This window comes from Rhipicephalus microplus, chromosome 9 (assembly GCF_043290135.1).
Source record: "Rhipicephalus microplus isolate Deutch F79 chromosome 9, USDA_Rmic, whole genome shotgun sequence".
Taxonomy (NCBI): Eukaryota; Metazoa; Arthropoda; class Arachnida; order Ixodida; family Ixodidae; genus Rhipicephalus; species Rhipicephalus microplus.
In genome coordinates, this window is record NC_134708.1 from 44,027,476 (window position 1) to 44,047,198 (window position 19,723).

The 19,723-nt window shown below is 42.7% G+C and overlaps 1 protein-coding gene across 7 annotated transcripts in view; it reads left to right on the forward strand.

Moving 5' to 3' along the window:
• Positions 1–5,243: 5,243 nt before the first annotated feature.
• Positions 5,244–19,723, forward strand: part of LOC142772205 (uncharacterized) — a 75,464-nt gene continuing 60,984 nt past the window's right edge. For 4 of the 7 annotated variants that reach the window (XM_075874389.1, XM_075874388.1, XM_075874387.1 and 1 more), the window contains exon 1: positions 18,598–19,566. In XM_075874389.1, the coding sequence (XP_075730504.1) occupies positions 19,418–19,566 (149 nt within the window). In that variant the 5' untranslated portion in view covers positions 18,598–19,417. The other 3 variants (XR_012886311.1, XM_075874391.1, XM_075874392.1) reach the window with 3 other exon arrangements.

Below are 19,723 nucleotides of genomic sequence, written 5' to 3' on the forward strand. Positions count from 1 at the left end.
TCCACTGCAATGCATCTTTTTTTGTGCAAAGGGAGCGTGAAAACACGTTTGTGCCTACACAAGGAAATTCCCTTTTTCCTAGATATCCATATTTTGTAGGCCAAGTAAGCCTTATAGACCACATGTGCTTGGGAATATAAGCACATAAGTAAAAATGAGGGAAAGAAGGGAACTTTTGAGGGCTCGTTTCTTTTGTTTGACACAACCTTATCCAAAAGGATTAGATAATGCCCGAAATGGCGACAAAAAATGCAGTAAAGTGTTGAACGATGCAAGTTTCTGTTGTTTTGTAAGTTTTGTTACCACCTCAATAAATTTAAATAGATAATGTTTTAGAAATGACTTTTCAAGATGCCTGAAACCATGATGAACGTGTTTCTGTGTTTTTTATTCGCTAGAAATGCCTGTAAAATGTATGTAAAGCAGCCCTCTTCACGATATGATAAAATGTGAGAAGCCAACCTGAACTCTACAATTGTGTATATGCGTGCTGGGATTATTTATAAGTTGCCAGTTCATAAAAAGGGCTCATAAGTCGTGACGCTAACACGCACAAAAAAAGTTGTTCCACATCTCATAACTACCAGTGGCACTGACCAACACTCCTGATTGATTTGATTGATATGTGGGGTTTAACGTCCTAAAACCACTATATGATTATGAGAGACGCCGTAGTGGAGGGCTCCGGAAATTTAGACCACCTGGGGTTCTTTAACGTGCACCCAAATCTGAGTACACGGGCCTACAACATTTCCGCCTCCATCGGAAATGCTGACCAACACTCCTAGTTTTAAAAGGTTAAGGATAAGGATCTTGTAGGTAGCCGGTGGATCTAGCCTTGCATAATTTACAGGCAATTGCCCCGCCCAGTTTCCTCTTTGCTAATTGTAGCTAATGTCCTTTGTTTGTTTTTTAACGAAGCACGAGCAGGCTCTTAAAATAAAAATCGTGCATAGCGCGACCTAAGCCTGCATAAGACGGCTGCCTCTGTGCTATTCCACATGCAGTATTGTGCAGGTACTCTAGCTCACTGCACTATACCTCAAACATAATTGTCACTTATCACCAGTCACGTGCGAGATCTGTAGCATTCAAGAATTTCAAGAGAAGCCGGGACACCTGTTTCCTGAAGATCGAGAAACACACTCCTAGTTTTAAATGTAGATATATACCTCATAATGTACTCGGATGGTGAGAAGCTGAAGTAGCTCATGTGGTAGAGTACCGGGCGGGTTATTAGTCGGTTGCAGGTTCTATCTCTGCCTTCCATAAGTTCTTTTCGTCCACATTACTTTCTTCACATTTACATCATAATTAGTATTTTCTTGTCTGTACTAAATAATGTCGAGTGAAACAATGAAAGACAAGCCCTTGGAAATCTCCTTTCTTCGTTCTTTGTGAATCTCAGAAGCTATCAAGACGAACATCCGGGAAGCCTTTCTTCTCATAAAAAACTTTTGAAGCTTTGTAAAGCAATTAAGTTACAAATTCCCTATCTTTTAAGCGCTATTTGTGACCCCAGCAGTTTGTTGATGTTACATGTTGACGTATAAGCTCTCCATTGGTTGACATACAAGAAATATCAGGCATGAACTACTTTGTCATGCAAACACCCATCTGTCCTGCCATGTCTCGCATGACTATTGGGTGCAGTCATCCAGTTTTGCTTGATTTGTATGCTTTTCACTGTGCGAGCGAACATGAGAGCATGTATAGCCAATAAGTTCGAAATGCAGATGGTTTTAACCCTTCATGCTGACATTGTTCACGTGCTTTGAAAAACAATTAGGTAGCAAGGGTGAGGTAGCACTTGTACGAATGGTGGTGAAGGTGAGAAACTAACTACCCTGTTGTCTTGGAATTCGGAGTAATTTAGGGGCTTTTTAGGTCAAACTATGTGCAGACATTGCAAAACCCTCCTCCCACCCTGCTGCTCCTTAATTATTTAGCACACACCTTTGGTATAAAAAAAATGTTCAGGGCATTTCACAGAAAAGTGAGGAGTACTGAGTTAATTTCACCATTTGAGATATTGCATATAAGTTTTATTAAATATGATAGCACAGCTGTCATTTAGTGTCTTAAAAAGTTTTGTTTGTAAATGTGTTGCAGGTAACCGAGATAGAAGGGCCAGAGCAGGGTTGTACATAGTTGATACATGTGACGCACTGTATGAATACTAAAAAAATGAAAATGACAGAAATAATTCACACACATTCGTGACACGCTGTTTTGAACATAAAATATGTGTGAATTATTTCTGTCATTCTTGACTTCTTAGTATTCAAACAGTGCATCACAATTGTCAACTATGCTACAAACTATGCTACAAAAGCCTTATTTGCTGTGCGAAAAGGTTTTAGCTTCTCCAGTAGCTGTACCAGAGTGGTCTTGGTAAAACACGACAAGCACTCATATATCATCATCATCAGCACCATGACTACGTCCACTGCAGGACAAAGGCCTCTCCAATGTTCTGCCAGTTAACTCGGTCCTGTGCTTGCTGCTGCCAATTTATACCCGCAAACATCTTAATCTCATCTGCCCACCTAACTTTCTGTCTACCCCTAATCTGCTTGCCTTCTCTGGAAATCGAGTTGAGTAATCATCAGCACCATGACTACGTCCACTGCAGGACAAAGGCCTCTCCAATGTTCTGCCAGTTAACTCGGTCCTGTGCTTGCTGCTGCCAATTTATACCCGCAAACATCTTAATCTCATCTGCCCACCTAACTTTCTGTCCACCCCTAATCTGCTTGCCTTCTCTGGAAATCGAGTTAGTTACTCTTAATGAGCAGTGATTGTCCTGTTTACGGCAACATGCCCGGCCCAAGTCCATTTTCTCTTCTTGATTTCAACTATTATATCCTTAATCCCCGTTTGTGCCCCAATCCACTCTGCTCTCTTCTTGTCTCTTAAGGTTACACCTACCATTTTTTTTTTACATTGCTCGCTTTTTCGTCCTCAATTTAAGCTGAACCCTTTTTGTAAGTCTCCATGTTTCTGCTCTGTAGCTAAGTACTGACAGGATACAGCTGTTATATACCTTCTTCTTGAGGGATAGTGGCAATTTACCTGTCATAATACGAGAGTGCTTGCCAAATGTGCTCCACCCCATTCTTATTCTTCTAGTTACTTCAATCCCGTGGTTCGGCTCTGCGGTTATTACTACCCTAAGTAGATATAGTCTATTACAATTCAAGTGGACTATTACCTATCTCAAAGCGCTGCTCTCTTCCGAGGTTGTTGTACATTACTTTCATTTTCTGCAGATTAATTTTAAGACCCACCTTTCTGCTCTCTTTGTCTAACTCCGTAATCATGAGTTGCGATTCGTCCTCTGAGTTACTCAGCAATGCAATGTCATCGGCGAAGCGCAGGTTACTAAGGTACTCTCCATTGACTCTTATCCCTAACTGTTTCCAGTCTAAGCATCTGAAAACCTCCTGTAAGCACGCAGTAAATAGCATAGGGGAGATTGTGTCCCCCTGCCTTACACCCTTCTTGATTGGTGTTCTGTTGCTTTCTTTATGAAGCACTATGGTAGCAGTTGATCCTCTGTAGATTTCATCCAGGATGTTTATATGTGCTTCATCGACGCCCTGATTCCGTAGTGTCTGCATGACGTCTGGTATTTCTACTGAATCAAACACCTTGTAATCTATGAAGGCTATGTATAGTGGTTGGCTATATTCTGAGCATTTCTCTATTACCTGATTGATAGTATTAATCTGGTCAGTTGTTGAGTAGCCTGTTCGAAATCCTGCTTGTTTTTTTGGTTGATTGAATTCTAATGTTTTCTTAACTCTGTTAGCAATTACCTTTGTAAATAGCTTGTATTCTACAGAGAGCAAGCTGATCGGTCTGTAATTCTTCAAGTCCTTGTCATCTCCTTTCTTATGTATTAAGATGATGTTAGCTGTCTTCTAAGACCCTGGTACTCTTCCCGTCAGGAGACACCTCGTAAACAGGATGGCTAGTTTTTCTAACACAATCTGTCCTCCATCTTTCAGCAGATCTGATGTTACCTGATCCTCACCAGCAGCTTTGCCTTCTTTGTCCCTTAGTGCATATATATATATATATATATATATATATATATATATATATATATATATATATATATAATTTGCATGGAAGGGACGATGACACATTCATGAAAGCTCCTTTACTAAATATTTTCAGGATGCGCTGTCCACTAGCTGACAACGTTCAATAAGAACAACTTTATGAAGGTTTTGTTGTCCCATCGGGTTCAGCTTGAATGAAGTTCGACCATTGCCACACGCACATGCACACAAACAGGAACTGTTTGTTTACTTTGTTGTAGACTATACAGATGATTTCTTAAAACTTCTATGACAGTGAGGTCGCTGTTGTCCTCGCAAATGAATTACACCGAGGCGGAAAAACTTTGGCGCGCCCTAGGAGGATATATATATATTTTTTATATATATCCTCCTAGGGCGCGCCTAAGTCTGCGTTCTATTGAGCTATAAACAAAATCCCTTTCATAACTTTGATTACTTGTCGTTATCTGTATTGAAAATCTTGTAGGACGCCATATTTTGATCCACCCACATTTTAACAATCTCGGAAAACTCACTTTATTCGAGAAGATAATCGCCGAGGTTCATTGCCCCAATCGAGGTGAAACCGAAACCAGCAACGTCGATCACGCTGGAAGACTCGTTGCGCCGTAAAGTTTGCTGAATATTTAGGAAACTCTATGTATTTCACTTTCGATCTGAGCGAGAAAATAACGGGTCAGAAATTCACACTAAACGCAAAGAGTAATTAGCGGCAACTCTCGCAAACGTACGGAAGCCACCGACGCTTACGAAAACGAAGCAAAACCTGGCAAATCAGTTCGAAGCAGTATTTTTTTATTAACATGCTCCACTATAGACGTGTTGCGCTCATCAGAATGCGTGCTTAGTTCAGGCAGAATTACGTGAGCACTCTTCGCGGAACGTTTAGTGCTCAAAACGAAAAAGATAAATTTTCAAAGAAATGACATTTAATTCATAGCAAGCAATTTTGCCACATAACGTATACTACCAGTAGCTTGTCGTATACGTCCAATAAATAAAGAGGTCTATTGGTTTTTGAAAAAAAAAATGCATCAGAAAATTGCGTTCGTCTAACTTGAATTTGAAGCCGAACCTAATTGTGCTGCGAACAGTCCGCCACGAGACGGCGCCACAGAACACCTACCAGTGACGGCGCGCAATATGCGTTTTTTTTATTTAGTGTTTGCCATTCCATGTGGTGCCTGTGGTAGACGGACGCGGCACATTCATTCTGTAGACTCGTCTGAAAAGTTTTGTTCGCCTTTTTTTGTAGCGCCAACGTGGCTTTGACGTTGCGGAGATTCGTCCAGTTCGCCAAACATACTAGAAAACGGGGTCATCTGTGGTGTCAGTGACGAGTGGATTCGTGGTATCGACTGTACCAATGCAGAACGCCAAACGCACACAATGGACAGCACACGCACGACAAAATGTGTGTAATGCATTACCGTCAAGCAGCTGACATTCGCAGGTGATGTACTGACATCTATTTTATTAATTTTTGTCATGATTCCAAGCAAACTGATGTATGTTGCCTAATTCGGCAAACAGAATCTTGCCCTTATTGCTTTCTTTAACAAACGCAGCGGTTCTTCGGAGTGTAGTTGAATAGTTTCGAGCCCGAAAAATGTGAGCGGAAAATGTATATCATTGCGATATAGGAAAATTTGTGTTTGAAGCTCTTAACTTGTCTCTCTTGGAAACAGTGGAACGTGTTTTGAATACCGACTGCAGAGCTAAGAAGGCACTAGGTCACAATAACCAGAGACACACCTTAGTAAGAGTCGCCGTGTGCCTTAGATCTACATCCAGTCGTTGCTACTTTCGTTGACTTTATTCTGGGATTGCGATTATTTTTGTGTGTATTCGTGATCCCGGTTGGACGGCAGCGTTTGTCTCCTTGGTTATTTTTATGTGGGTCGTCTTAACTTTGTGACAAGTATCTAAGCCATGCATTGCCAGTGGACCCCATTGTCAGTCTTGCCTAGAATAACTATAACTCGAGAGTCATAACGCTACGATATGCCGTGTAATGCATTAAAAATGTTGCTAACATGTGCAAGTTAAGCATGGGCCATTTGCATTCCTCGAACAGTTCAGTCAGTACGCGATTTAATAAATCAACGATTTTTTTATCAAGGCTGATGTAGCAGCAAAGTTTGTTTACGTTTTTTTTTATATATCAGTACTGGTACTTTCAACAGTGATGGTGCAATTTTAATGCGTGTATTTGCTGACACAGAGTAAACAATCATTGAGTGATCGTTTAATGTGAAAAAAAAAATTTTTTTGCTGTTTTGTAGACTTGTTGCTTGCCTGCTAAGGTAACCTCCTGTGCAGGTCGTATAAACACCTGAAACTGTTTTGACAATTCTTTACCTCCGCCTTACCTCCACGATTCTTTACAAAGGCATTGTGGCATTTGTTCGAGTCGTTCTGATCACTAACAGATTAAATGCTCTGCACAGCGGGTAGATTGTTATAATGTATTAAACATGCGTATTACTACCGAACACGGCGTACCATTTTACACTTTTTTGCTGTGTAAGCGTTGGCGCATTTTTTAACTCCTCAGACTTAGCACTCAGCACGTCACATGTGCAACTAGTCAGGTTTGACTTTATTGGTGCGGTGTGTGGTGGCATGCACAGATTGACAATGTGGTGGAGCATGGCTTCCTTAGTTTATGGTTACATGGCTGAGGACCACGGAATACGTGGGTGAGCCCAGAGCGCTCATTCACGAAATGACTCTCTAGTTTCTAATCACAAGTGACTACTTTTACATATAGATGCTTTTCTTACCTTTTTGTTCAAATAAGCTTCATTGATTTCAGTCAAGCCACTCAGGGTTAAGCACAAAGCTACATTTAATGCAAATAAGTTCTGTGGAGACCCGCTTGTGGCATCAAGCCACAAGGAAATTGATACGGATTTCACAGGAAGAAAAGCCTCTTAGTGGCCGAAAAATTCATCCTGGTTCCAGGATCGAACCCGGTACCAACGCCTTACCGGGTCTGTTGCTCTACCAATTGAGCTATCCGGGAAGCTAGCAGTTGGCAGCGCAAGGGCGAATTCATCGACAACTCAAAGCGCATGCACACAAGTAATGCAGATGAGTTCTGCAAAGACGGGGAGGTGGCAAAATGGTTAAGAAGGGAGCACGAAATGCTATGCAGCTTCATGCACCATGACACTCCTCATATTCACATTGTGGTTTTGCAGTGTAAAACTGCATATTACTCTAATACTAATTCTAGCTCCGTATAGTGCAGCATGTGGGTACGGCTCTGACACTACGTAGGAGGAAATACGATAGCGTAGCAGTACGTCAATGACTGCGAAAGGTTTAGAGGAGTCCTGCAACACGTTTTGGAGTTATGATGAAATACTCCTATTATTTGCACATGCTGCTTTGGGAATCACATGTAGCAAGAATTGTTTAATCCGGCAAGCGTGAGAGGGGTTACGGGGATTTTTTGTTTGCTTCAATCGTTTTCTCTCTCCTCTTGTACTACAAGTGCGTTGAAAGGTACACCAAGAAAGAGGATGGTACGAGGGCATCAAGATGCATCCCTCCATCAGCACGCATCTTGACCTTGAGCACTTTTTTTCCTTTGAACATGTTGCTTACTTTCAGTGCGATTGTGTGCTTGGGCACGTTGCAGGATCCCGCGGTGACCCAGTAATTGGCCGCAGTGTTGGGTATGTGGAATCATTTCTAGAAAGAAGAGTGAGGGATTATTAGCAAAATTTTAGAATGAATTGTGAATGCCAGGCCACACAAAGTGCTGCAGTATTTTGGCTGACGGCAGCATTTTCTGACCGTGCTCAAAAAGTGTAGCAGTGCCCCTTTGAAATATATATATCTGCACCTTGTTGGTACCTGCAATGCCTATTTGTTGTTGAAGTGACTTGAATGCTTACTTGAACTTTGTCTTCACTGCTAATGCGACTCCGGGTGAAAAACAGTGTACCTGAGACAGCCTCCTAGCTTATCATTTGGCATAATGATAGTTCCTTGTTAATTATAACTTTGGAGTTACCTTAGCGAAGACAGATATTTTCGTTTTATGGTTTACAAGCAGCAAATGGCACTTCACAGACAAGTTCAGTCACCTAAATGCTGGCATGCTTTGGTTCTAACGAATGCTTACCAGTACTAGGCATCTTTCCAAAATTTTGGTGGCCTCATTCATAGGTCGGCAAACTCCCCTATGGGCCAACTTATTCAGACTGAGCCAGACTCTGAGCTGCGCGTCTGAGTTTGAGTGAGTCTAGGTGAATGATACCTCGCCGAGCTTGAGTCCAAGTGAGTTCGAGCGAGTTTTAAGCACGAAATAAAATTCATGAGTGAGTTTGTGTGAGCTCCACATTTTAGTGCCAATGTCTGGTGATATGTTCCCATGTTTATCAGTAATATGAGTCTTATGTTGACTAGCATTTATGATTGTCTACTCGCACATACTTCAACGCACAAGCATTCATACTCCAGCTCAATATTCATTGATAAGAAAAGTGAGTTACGGATAACCAAGGTGTCTTGGCTTCCCTCTCGCAATCTCCTTCACATGATATTCTTAATAAGAATATCTCTGAGTTATCCTATTGCTGCGACAGGTTGGCCACGTTCAAGTAGCCCGCCGCAATCATCGTGGCACGAGCACCAGCAAGACCCAGCTGGCATGCGCCATGCGTTTGTGCGCTTGGGCTACGAAGAAGAGGAAGATAGTTGAATCTGTGCAACTCGGCTACTTGGACTCGACGACCATAGTCATTAGACTCGTGGGCACAAGTTTGCCCTAATAAAGAGACTTGTTTTTTAGCCTGTCTGTCTCAGCATCGCTACATTTCTGCTGGAGGCGGTGGGTAATGTGTTGAAGCCCCGCGAGTTCATGACAGCGTATCCCCGACGACCAACGTCTCAACCCCGTGGAAGTGACTTTTGTACACCAGAGGGCAAGTTGCCGTCTTCTAGGTGACTCACCTGAGTTCAGTCCTCTTTACTTCACACCAAGGGGAATTCAAACAATGGACACCACCGCTATGACTAGCCAGGTAACACCGGCACAAGTGTTCATCAGCCAACCGCACCAGCCACCGGTATTCCACGGCGGCTCGTACGAGGACGTGGAAGATTGGTGTGACCTGTTCGAGAGACTGGCGAGCTTGAATGGATGGGACGAAAGAGAGAAGCTCTGTCACGTATACTTCGCCCTGGAAGACTTAGCAAGGACATGGTTTGAGAACCATGAAACCTCGTTGTCTACCTGGGAGGTATTTCGACGACAAGCGGTGGCTACGTTCGCGAACACAGACCAGAAAGAAAAGGCCGAAGCTGCTCTTCAATCGAGGAACCATCTCACAAACGAGAGTGCTGCCATGTACATTGAGGACATGGTCCGTCTGTTCAAACGTGCGGATTACAAAATGGCTGAGGATAAGAAGGTGCGCCATCTAATACGTGGAGTGAAGCAAGAGCTGTTTGCCGCTCTCGCCCACAACCCTCCAAGCACAGTTGCTGAGTTTTATTTGGAAGCGACGGCCATCGAAAAAACACTGGAACAGCGGGTTTGGCAGTACAACCGGAATCTTAACTGCGCATCTGCACAGGTATTTCTGGAGGCGTGCGAAACGACGTTGAAGCCCTGCAAGAGCTCATTAGATCAGTTATTAGAGAAGTACTAAGCAGACTGCAAATGCCCCAGACTTAATCTGCACTATCTGTTACAGACACTCGTGACGAACATAGGCAAGTCATACGAGAGCGTGAGCTGCTGCTGGTTCCACTTATCCTCGACAACATCGACAGCCCACGGTACACAGCAGTACAGCAGTTGTGATGGCCGCGACTCCTCTCTCGCCTGCAGCATGCAGCGCACCTCGTCCACGGGAACCATCAGCTACCTATCTGCCCCCAGGAGCACGTAGCACACATTGCTATGTGGAGCATAGGCTCAGGAAAAGTGACGTCTGGCGTGATCACAAGCGCAGGCCTCTGTGTTTTCATTGTGGCGAAGCGGGTCATCTGTACACATTCTGCCCTTACCGACAGGCTGGATTAAGAGGCTTCCCGTCGTGTGCACCGTGCCCCTGAAATGGCAAACGGCCAGCAGAGATTGAGGAGTACTTGTCCATGCACCAGAACTCGCCACCTCTACGCCAACATCGATCACGGTCACCACCGCCTATGCGCTACCGGTCGTTCAGCCCACGTGCACCTTCAAGCCTGGTCATCGCTCTTCAAGTCCACTCCCAGAAATCTGAAGCAAGCGACCTGTGGAGGTGTGGCCGCTGGTAACATCAGTTACGAAAATCCTCCAGTATTGTTTGAGGGCAACGACAGTGTATTTCCGATAAATGGGTGCAGCAACGAAAGCGTTACTTCAGATTTGCTGTTGAGAATGGAAGGATGGGAGCTGAATGCCTTAGTCGACACTGGTGCTGATTATTCAGTGATAAGTCACAAGATAGTGAAAAAGCTAAACAAAGTTGTAACACAGTGGAGTGGATCGCAGATACGCACGACAGGCAGTCACATTATTACGCCCTTTGGCAGATGCACTGCAAGACTTGAAATACGAGACTTTATTTACGTTGCCGATTTCATTGTGCTACCAGAATGTTCAAGGTAACTCATTATAGGAATGGATTTTTCACGAGCTAATTGCACAGTGATTAACCTGCGTAGGTCCAGCGTGTCGTTTTTGACTGAACGAGCTATACCTGTAGAGGAATGGAGGAACGACGCCTAACTGCTCTACGCGTTGTTCATGATGACGTAACTGTGCCGGCACGCTGCAGTATTTATTTTATTTTTATTTTACTTTGTTCATACTGTTAGCATACATGCCAAAACAGGAGTTGCTCATCTGGGCACACAAATTTCAAAAGTCAATGCAAAACTAGAACATCTCACAATTTGACACAAAGAAAGCAAAAGTAATGCAAAAAATTAAATAGAAAATCCAACATTCAATGTGCACCCTGCAGCATAACACGGCAGAACACAGGTGAGCAAGTGAGTGCCTTATTACAGCTCAGTTCAACATTTGAAACGCACATTCAAAATCTTTAACATTGTTACACAGTACAACGTCATTCCGTAACTTATTCCATGTGTCAATAGCGGATGCAATAAAAGAATTCTTGAACGATTTTGTGTTATGCTTTAGAGGTTTAATGTGTTTGGTGTGCTTTGTCCGCAAATGCGACGTGTCTAGAGTGAAAATTTTTGTTATCTCTGTTTTGTAGATACCGTGGAATATCTGAAAAAAGAATTTCATGCTGTTGATATTCATTCTTTCGTGCAATGTAACAATACGAGCCCTAGTTCTTGGACTTGTTACGGACTGCGTTCTACGGTAGGAATTAAAAATAAATCTCAAGGCTCTATTTTGAACCTGTTCACATTTAGCGATATTATTTTGCGTATATGGCTTCCATATCGGGCATGCATATTCCAGCAACGGAAGTACTGTGGTTTTATATGCTATAAGTTTTACTTCAGGTGTCGCGTCACCAAGCCTCCGACGAAGCATCCAAAGCTTTTTTTGCGTTTATCACAGATATAATCTATATGGCGGTTCCAGTTCAAGCTATCTGTGACTTAAACACCCAGGTATTTATATTCTGACACACGGCAGGGTGGTTCGTCATTTATGACGTAACTAAATAAGAGAGGCTTAGTTTTTCTAGTAATCGCCATAAAAACTGTTTTGCTTGGGTTCAACACCATTTGCCATTTTTTGCACCAAGAGCCTACCATGCCCAGATCTTCATTAAGCGTTTCCTGGTTGTAGTTCGATTCTACCTTTGAATAGATGACTGTGACATCAGCATAGTGCTTAATGGAAACATCGGGCGAGAAGCCGCTGTTCAAATCATTAATATATAGTAAGAGCAGCAGTGGCCCTATGACAGAGCCTTGCGGAACTTCTGAACCTACCGACTGCCTCGTGCTGTTTGTGCCCCTAATGCAAACCACTTGCTCATTGTTTATCAAATAAGCCGCTATCCAATTTATGAGCTCATCATTCTGCAGGATCGTGCCAAGTTTATGCAGCAATTTTGGATGTTGTATTTTGTCGAATGCTTTTCTGAAATCAAGAAAAATAATGTCAACTTGCCCTCTGTCATCTAAGATTTGACTAATGAAATGTGAAACCTCGGTGAGAATTGTCACTGTCGAGAAACCTCGCCTGAAACCATGTTGTTGTTCTGCCATTAGTTTGTGCTTTTCGAGAAATTCCGTTAAGTGCTTAGTAAGTACATGCTCCAGTGTTTTACAGCATGTGCTTGTCAAAGACACAGGCCTGTAGTTGTTTACACAGTCTTTAGCACCTCCTTTATGAATCGGTATTACCTTAGCACATTTCCAGTTATTAGGAACCTGTCCGTCACGCAAAGATTTGTTAAATATATCAGTGAGATAATAAGAGCACCATTCAGCATACCTTTTTAAAAAGACATTTGGAATGCCATCTAAGCCAGTTGATTTCTTTTCATCAAGGTTCAGAAGAAGGTTACAAATGCCTTCCTGTGTAACGACAATATCAGGGATTGGCGAGGCAGGACAACCTAGGCTGAATTCCGGCAGTATACCGTCATCGTCCGTAAAACTGATTTGAAATAATCATTAAAAGTACAGGCTAACTGAAAACTATCGGTAACAGTGCCGGTTTCTTTATTCAAATACACATTATTCGATTTTTCTTTCAATAAATATCACCAAAATTTCTGCGGTGCTGTTTTAATAAACTGCGTTAGAGATTCATTCATGTATCGCTTCTTTGCGTCAGCCGGCTCAGCTCTGAACGGCAAAGAGAGCGTTGTGACGTCAGCCGATCTGAGACTTTGTTTACTACTTTTTCGTTTTGCCTGCATGCGCCTTAGTTGTCGTTTCATGTGAATAATTTTTTGCGAAACCCATGGATTCATTCTTTGAACCATCTTTTTTTTCGGTCAGGTATGTAACGTTTTATTAGTGTGTGTACAGTTTCTTTAAAGCTTTTCCACGCATCATCAACCGTTGAACTATCACATACAGCAATGCGCTTAAAATCTTCATAATCAATGTCAAAAAAGTCCAAAATTGAAACATCATCAGCTCTAGAGTAATTGGGCACCAGTACAGACTTTGTGGCTTGCGTTTCGTGACGCATGCCCAATAGCTGAAGAATCACCATACTGTGATCTGAAATACCGTCTATCACTTCACAAGTGTACTTTTGTTCAGCCAGTGATGGACTCAAAAATACAAGATCAAGTAAAGAGCCACCCTTTTCGTGTACTCGTGTGCACTCCTGTACAACTTGAACCATACTGAGCGAGAACACCCCATCTAGGAGAGCTCTGCATGGTAATACTACATCAACCTGACCCGCTTTATACTCCACCCAGTTAATATGCGGAAGATGAAAATCACCGGCCATTACAACTTTTCTTTTTGAATTCTGAAATTCACTATGTAAGAAGTCATTGAAAGCTAGCATGTAGTCTTCCAAAGAATCAGGAGGACGATACACTGCAATGAATGTGAACGAACTGCCGTATAATGTCATGTCACATGCAATACATTCAATTTCAGGCGGTGAAGAACGTTCTGTGCACTCAGTTGATCTTTTACAGATAATCGCAACACCACCACCCCTAGATCCGCAATCTCTACGATAAGCTATATAGTTTGAAGGAAGAAACTCGCAGTTTTCTATGCATTCATTCAACCAAGCCTCAGTAACGATGAGTACATCTGGTTCATGCTCGAGCAAAACACTTTCAATGGCTGAAATTTTATTCAAGACGCTGCGCGCGTTCAGATTTATAACCGTCACTGCATCAGGAGTAGTGCCCACGTTCCTGGATTTTCATGTGGTTTGAAGATTATCAGCAACTAAGCATGGCTTTCGTGAAACGGTGTTTTCGTCCCAGAAATGTGCATCCTTGTTCATGTAAAGTTTGTCATGAACAAGGCGCACCCGCGCACCGCTTCGTTTTTCTTCTTTTGCACTCTCCCAAAGGCGCTTGCTACAATAAAGTACGCGCTTTGAAAAGTCTTCACGCACCGAAACACCTGTTCCTTTCGATTTTGAACACTTCATCAAGATATCACTCTTTTTTTTTGGAGTTGTATAAGCGAAATATTACAGGCCTGGAATGGTCTCGCATTTTTCCAAGTCGATGTATGCGTTCTACACTACACGGGCTTACACCTATTACAGAAAAAAGCTTTTGGTTTACAGTTTCAAACAGTTCATCGGCTGATTCATTTGGTCTCTCAGGAAGACCATAGACGATCAAATTATTTCTTCGTTGCCGATTTTCCAAATCGTCGACCCTCCGGGAAAGCACAGCCACTTGCTCAGTTAAAGTAGAAACCGCTTCTTTAGTTTCGATCAATTTTGGAAGGGATGACTCAATCATAGACAGTCGTTCTTCAAATTTTTTTATGACGCTGCCATTATCTTTTACTTCCTTCTGAAGCGCACGTTGATCACGTTTTATATCGGCAAGTGTCTTTGTCTGTTCTTTTAATGTTTGCAAAATTTGTTCAAATTTTTCTTCAAGTACAGCGGGACCGGGGTTTGTCTCAATATCACCGCTCCTAGCCAACTTCAGCAACACAGACCAGCAATCACAAGATAGAGACAACAGTGTGTTGGGGTATGGCACGACTATAAGAAATAGTTCATCGCTTCGAAAACATGAAAAGCACCTGTAAACAAGCAAAGACGAGCGTATTTGAGGTCATGCTTTGGTGAGTGCCGTGCCCGCTACTGAGTCCGTGTGGATCCGAGGTGTTCCTTAAGTACGGTTGAGGGGCGTGCACATCCATCTTTGATTGGGCCACGTAGTCACAGCATGGCTCATCGATGCCGTAGGGTGCTGGCTCCAGGTGAACCTAATGAATGCGTCCACTTGTTGAAAGATGTTCGACGGAGTAAAACACACTTGGCAAAGTCGTGCTGCTTGCAGAAGTGATAATCGGAATCTGTAAACAAGCCAAGACGAGCAATTTTGAGGTCATGCTTTGGTGAATGCCGTGCCCGCATGAAAAGGCCCTGCAGCACTAATCCAAGTAATTTTTCGTACAGCTTTATTGAAGAAATGTGTTGCATCAGAGAAGTTCATTGGGAAAGTTGTGCTTCCATCTAGAACTAATAAAGGCGTGACAGAAAGCGGGCACGCAAAGAGGATTGTTGCACTTTTATTTGTTCAATAAAGAAGCTTATTATTGCCTGTAGAATCTACTGCTTGCGCGAAATGAGGCTAGCCCGCCGCTTTTGTGCGGGCTTTGCCGCCTTTTCTGCTGTTCTCATGTCCCAACCTGGCTCCCCTCCTCCGCTGTCTGTCGCGCTGGGAGAGCGAGGAGTGACGTTTAACCCCGTTCACCCGGTAGCAGATGTCGACTGTGGCGTGGATAAGCTCATTTGCCTTCCCACCGCATCTTTGCAATGGGCCCTGTACTGCGTTTTTGGTGTTGCCGCTGGCAATAAAGTGTTGCGATTTTGAGCAGTACTGTGTTCTCGCCATGGCGACAGTTAATGCGTGCCCTGCGGCTCGCTAAGACCGGACCCACTCTAGTGGCCGTACTCCTTAAGGATACTAGCACACTACATGCTTTAAACATTCTCAGAATCCTTCAAATACGAGCAAAGTTGCAGGGATTTGTAGCATGCTGTAAGGATGATTTTTCTTCTCTCATCCTGATGAACCTTATTTGAAGCTAAGCAGGGGCAAATCACTCCGAGATTACAAGTTACTTCGCGTGCACACTTTGGCCTTGAGCACTTTTGAATGCAAAAACATTAAAAAATTTGTTTCTCAGTATTTCTGGTGTCGGTACCATTGCTTGCGAGAAAAAATTGATTATATTTATTTATTTGAAATACTGCAAGCCAACATTCTGGCTCAAGCAGGATGGGCTTCACATACACAGCGAAATTTAATATACAAACAATGCAATGGGCGAACACAAGAAACGAAAGATAGAACAATCATTGAAAGGTAGGTCAATCAAAACATGTGGTGGGAACAAAGAAAGTAGAAGCGATAAAAACGAAGAGTGCTAGACCTTCAAAACATCTTTCATAAGTATTACTGTCAAAGTCATCGAAGCTGAATATACTATTTGGCAACGAATTCCAATTCACGACTGTACAAGGGAAGATACTGTATTTAAATGCTTTTGTGCGAGCGAAGCTTGGTGCCAACAAATATTTGTGATAGCACCGCATGGTTCTTGTACTAAGACGCTTAGCAGATGATGGGAGTGTTAAATTGATTGTACCTGCAAACCAGCCGTGAAGGAATGAAAGGTGTTTAACTTTTCTCCAATCTTCCAGCGTGGTAATGTTAATGAGCTTCATTAAATTTGTAGGGGAATCCAGGCTTCTGTATATGCCAAATGTAAATTTCATGGCTTTAACGGAACATTTTCTAGTTGCAAAATATCTTTTTGATAATACAGATCCCACACAATTGATGCGTACTCCAATTTAGACCTCACACAGGCATTGCAAGATATACGTTTTACGCCACTGGGTGCTTTCCGAAGTTTTCTTTTAAGAAGCCACAGTTTCTGGAGACACGCTGCACAAATATCGGATTGTCCGTGACTGAAAAATAGAGAAGGATGCAAAGAAATAAGTGATAAAACACTTTGGCTTGATCGAGAATGGAACCCAGGCTACCTGCATGGCAAGCAGGCGTTCTACCACAGAGCCGTGCTTGCAACTTCGTGGGGGAAAACACTGTGTGAATGGAACGTAGTGGGAAGAGTCTTCTTGACGCGTGTAATGTTAGTTGGCAGAAGCATGGGGTCGCTCTCTGGTTCAGAAAGTGAAAAAGAATGGGTGTTTACAAAGACCACTTATTAAAAAGCATTCAGTCTAATTTAATCATCAGCTGTAAAAGTATCAACATAAGGATAAACTGCGTTGGTTCGCACGTTGCCTTACAAATGTGTAGTGTGCACTTATCTGATTTGCAAAGTGAATAATTGTGGCGTATCGGGCACTTGGCTGTACTTGCAGTATGCATTCGAAGATAGTTTGAAACGGCCAATTTTGTGTGCACAGTTGTTCGTTTTCTTGCAGCATGGTTGAGGCATGCACCAAGAAGCGTAGCCAGGGTAACAGTGGGGAAGGAATTGATTATAGGGTCCAATCACATTACTGCATTTTATTCTTGCAGGCGAAGCTCAAGTGTTTTTTTTTTTCTTTTTTTTTTGTTCGAACATGGGGTTTACAATCAGTGAAATTACAAGCGAGTGCATGGGTAGCCTCTTGCAGCAGCTGTTGTAACTATTTAGCTCGTAATACTCAAGTCATGCAATGGTCGAGGGATCTGGGCTTATGGCATTATTTGTTGAGAGAAGAGCGAGTGATTGCTGGCAGGCCTCCAGATGTAATTGTAAATTCCAGGTCACATGCTGCGCTCTAATGTCTGGTTGACATGTGTTTAGGAGCCTCAACTGTCGATCGACAGATAAGGCCAAGTAAATTATACGACATAATTTGTAATAATTGTGATATAAATGTAGAGAAAGTAAAGTGGGCAAAAAGATTACTTGCCAGCAGGAAGCAGACCTTCAACTTTCAGATTTAGCGTCACAAGTCCTACGAATTGAGCTTGAGTGCAGCAATCACCCCGCACTCGTCATCGCGCATATCCGTGCATTTATCCTTGGGAGTGTAACCGCACTTACCATTACAGCCATAATGGTAAGTGCGGAACACACTTTTTCTGCTTCCTAGTGCTTTATAGCATATGATCCTTTTTATGAGCTGGCAGCTGACCAATAATTCTGAAGGCATGCTACCTGAAGGCATCAAATCTGCCAAAACGAGACCCTTGCTTTGAAATTAAGAAATGAGGGAAATTTTAAGGCTTTGTTTTTTTTTTTGTTAGATATAGTATGATTGAGAACAGACAATAATTGCCAGTTCTCATTAATACTGGCAAAAAAAAAACAAGCCCCTGAAATTCTCATTGTTTTCTTCATTCACTGTAAAAAAAGGCATTTCAGTTTCAATGCATAACTTTTGTAAACTATTCAGAACAATCGCATAAATAATTTTCGGAGAAATAAAAGAATTTCTTGTATAGTACAATTTGAAACCCCAGACAATGTTCTTTGACTTTCCTTCTGTGTACATAGTGTGCACGTGCGCCACGCAATGCCCATTCGTCACTTCCGAAATGAGCCACCGACATGCCCGGGCACCTGCCAACTCCGTCGCCTACCGCTACCGTGTTGTCTCCTCAAGCTTGTGCCTATTTAGTTTTGCCTCACGATGCAAGTTTGAGGGCTGCTAGTGAGGCAAGTTAATTTAGTAGTCCCCGAAGAGAGAGCAGATCTTCGGTGTGTTTCTTCGCCGAAAGTTATGAGTCAAAGTTGAGAACGCACTTTGCGATTTTCCGAAAAGTATCGGCGTGTTTGGCTGGCGCGGATTAACAAAAAAACTACTTGACGAAACTCGGTGATATTTGCGTCTTCAGGTGTAACTTCATTCCTGGTAAGTGCCATAGCCAAGCACTTACCTGCAAACAGAAATAGCTTACCAAGATACTGTACATACAAACTTGTCTGCGACCACTGCGTGCACAATCAGCGTGTCAGGGAGGCGGTCAAAATCGTGATGGTGATCACGGAAGTTCGGGTATTGCTTGGAAATAAACTGTGAAAATGGATGCGAAATAATATTAGTTCATATTGAAGTATAGCCAACTGGTTCGAGTTGGGGGGTCAGGATTTTCAAAATTTGGTCAATTAATTTTCTAACACGGTCTCCATCATTTTCAGGGTCTCCACTGTACATTGGCGTACAAAAAAAAAAAGTGAAATACAAGGTGAAAAAGGTGTCAAAACATACGCGAAAAAAAAAGTGATGACCGGCATTACCGTGGCATGCACCACGCAAAGTCTCTATCTGCCTCGCATAATGTTTTCCTTGGCTGTTTCCACAAATTTCAATCAAACAGGCTCAACATAAGCCCTGTATAAAACAATTAGGGGAGGCGGGGGATGTTGCTGCTTTGGTGGCGTAGGCCGCAGCAATATATTAATATTATATCTCTTGTAAGCTTGCCTAGCTTTGCAGGACTCATTTTTGATAAGAGCTGCTGCGCTTCGCTCATCCGCTCTTAAAAGTGTGGCTCAAGAGACTTTGGGCTTTCACTTGTTCTTGGGCCACGCAATTTGTGGTGTTTGTAGTGAAAGCGAGATAATGGGTCCTCGTAGGTCGTGCCGGGCAGCCGGTGTATGCGGTGGCTGGTATACGTGTCGCACATCTTGATTTTCTGATCTTGTATCGAGTGAACAAACGAGGCTTTCCTGATCCGATGAGCTCGTTAAAGTACGACAACAAAAAAAACCACAATGCTTCCTTTCAACATTGTACACAGCAACAGATAACGAGCCCCCCACAAAATGCGCTGCAGCACGTGAACTGCCATAGGTACCCGGCTTGGCGGGAGAGGGCGACAACGGCGTAAGTGACATCACATGAACACTATGTATTCTTAAAGTCACAGCACATGCTGATTTCTCTCAAGACTTCATGTGTATCCAAGTCTCAAATGAAACTGAACCTGCAATAGTGTCAGTGTCAATAGTTGGCAGTCATCTGACAAAGCATAAGCCACATG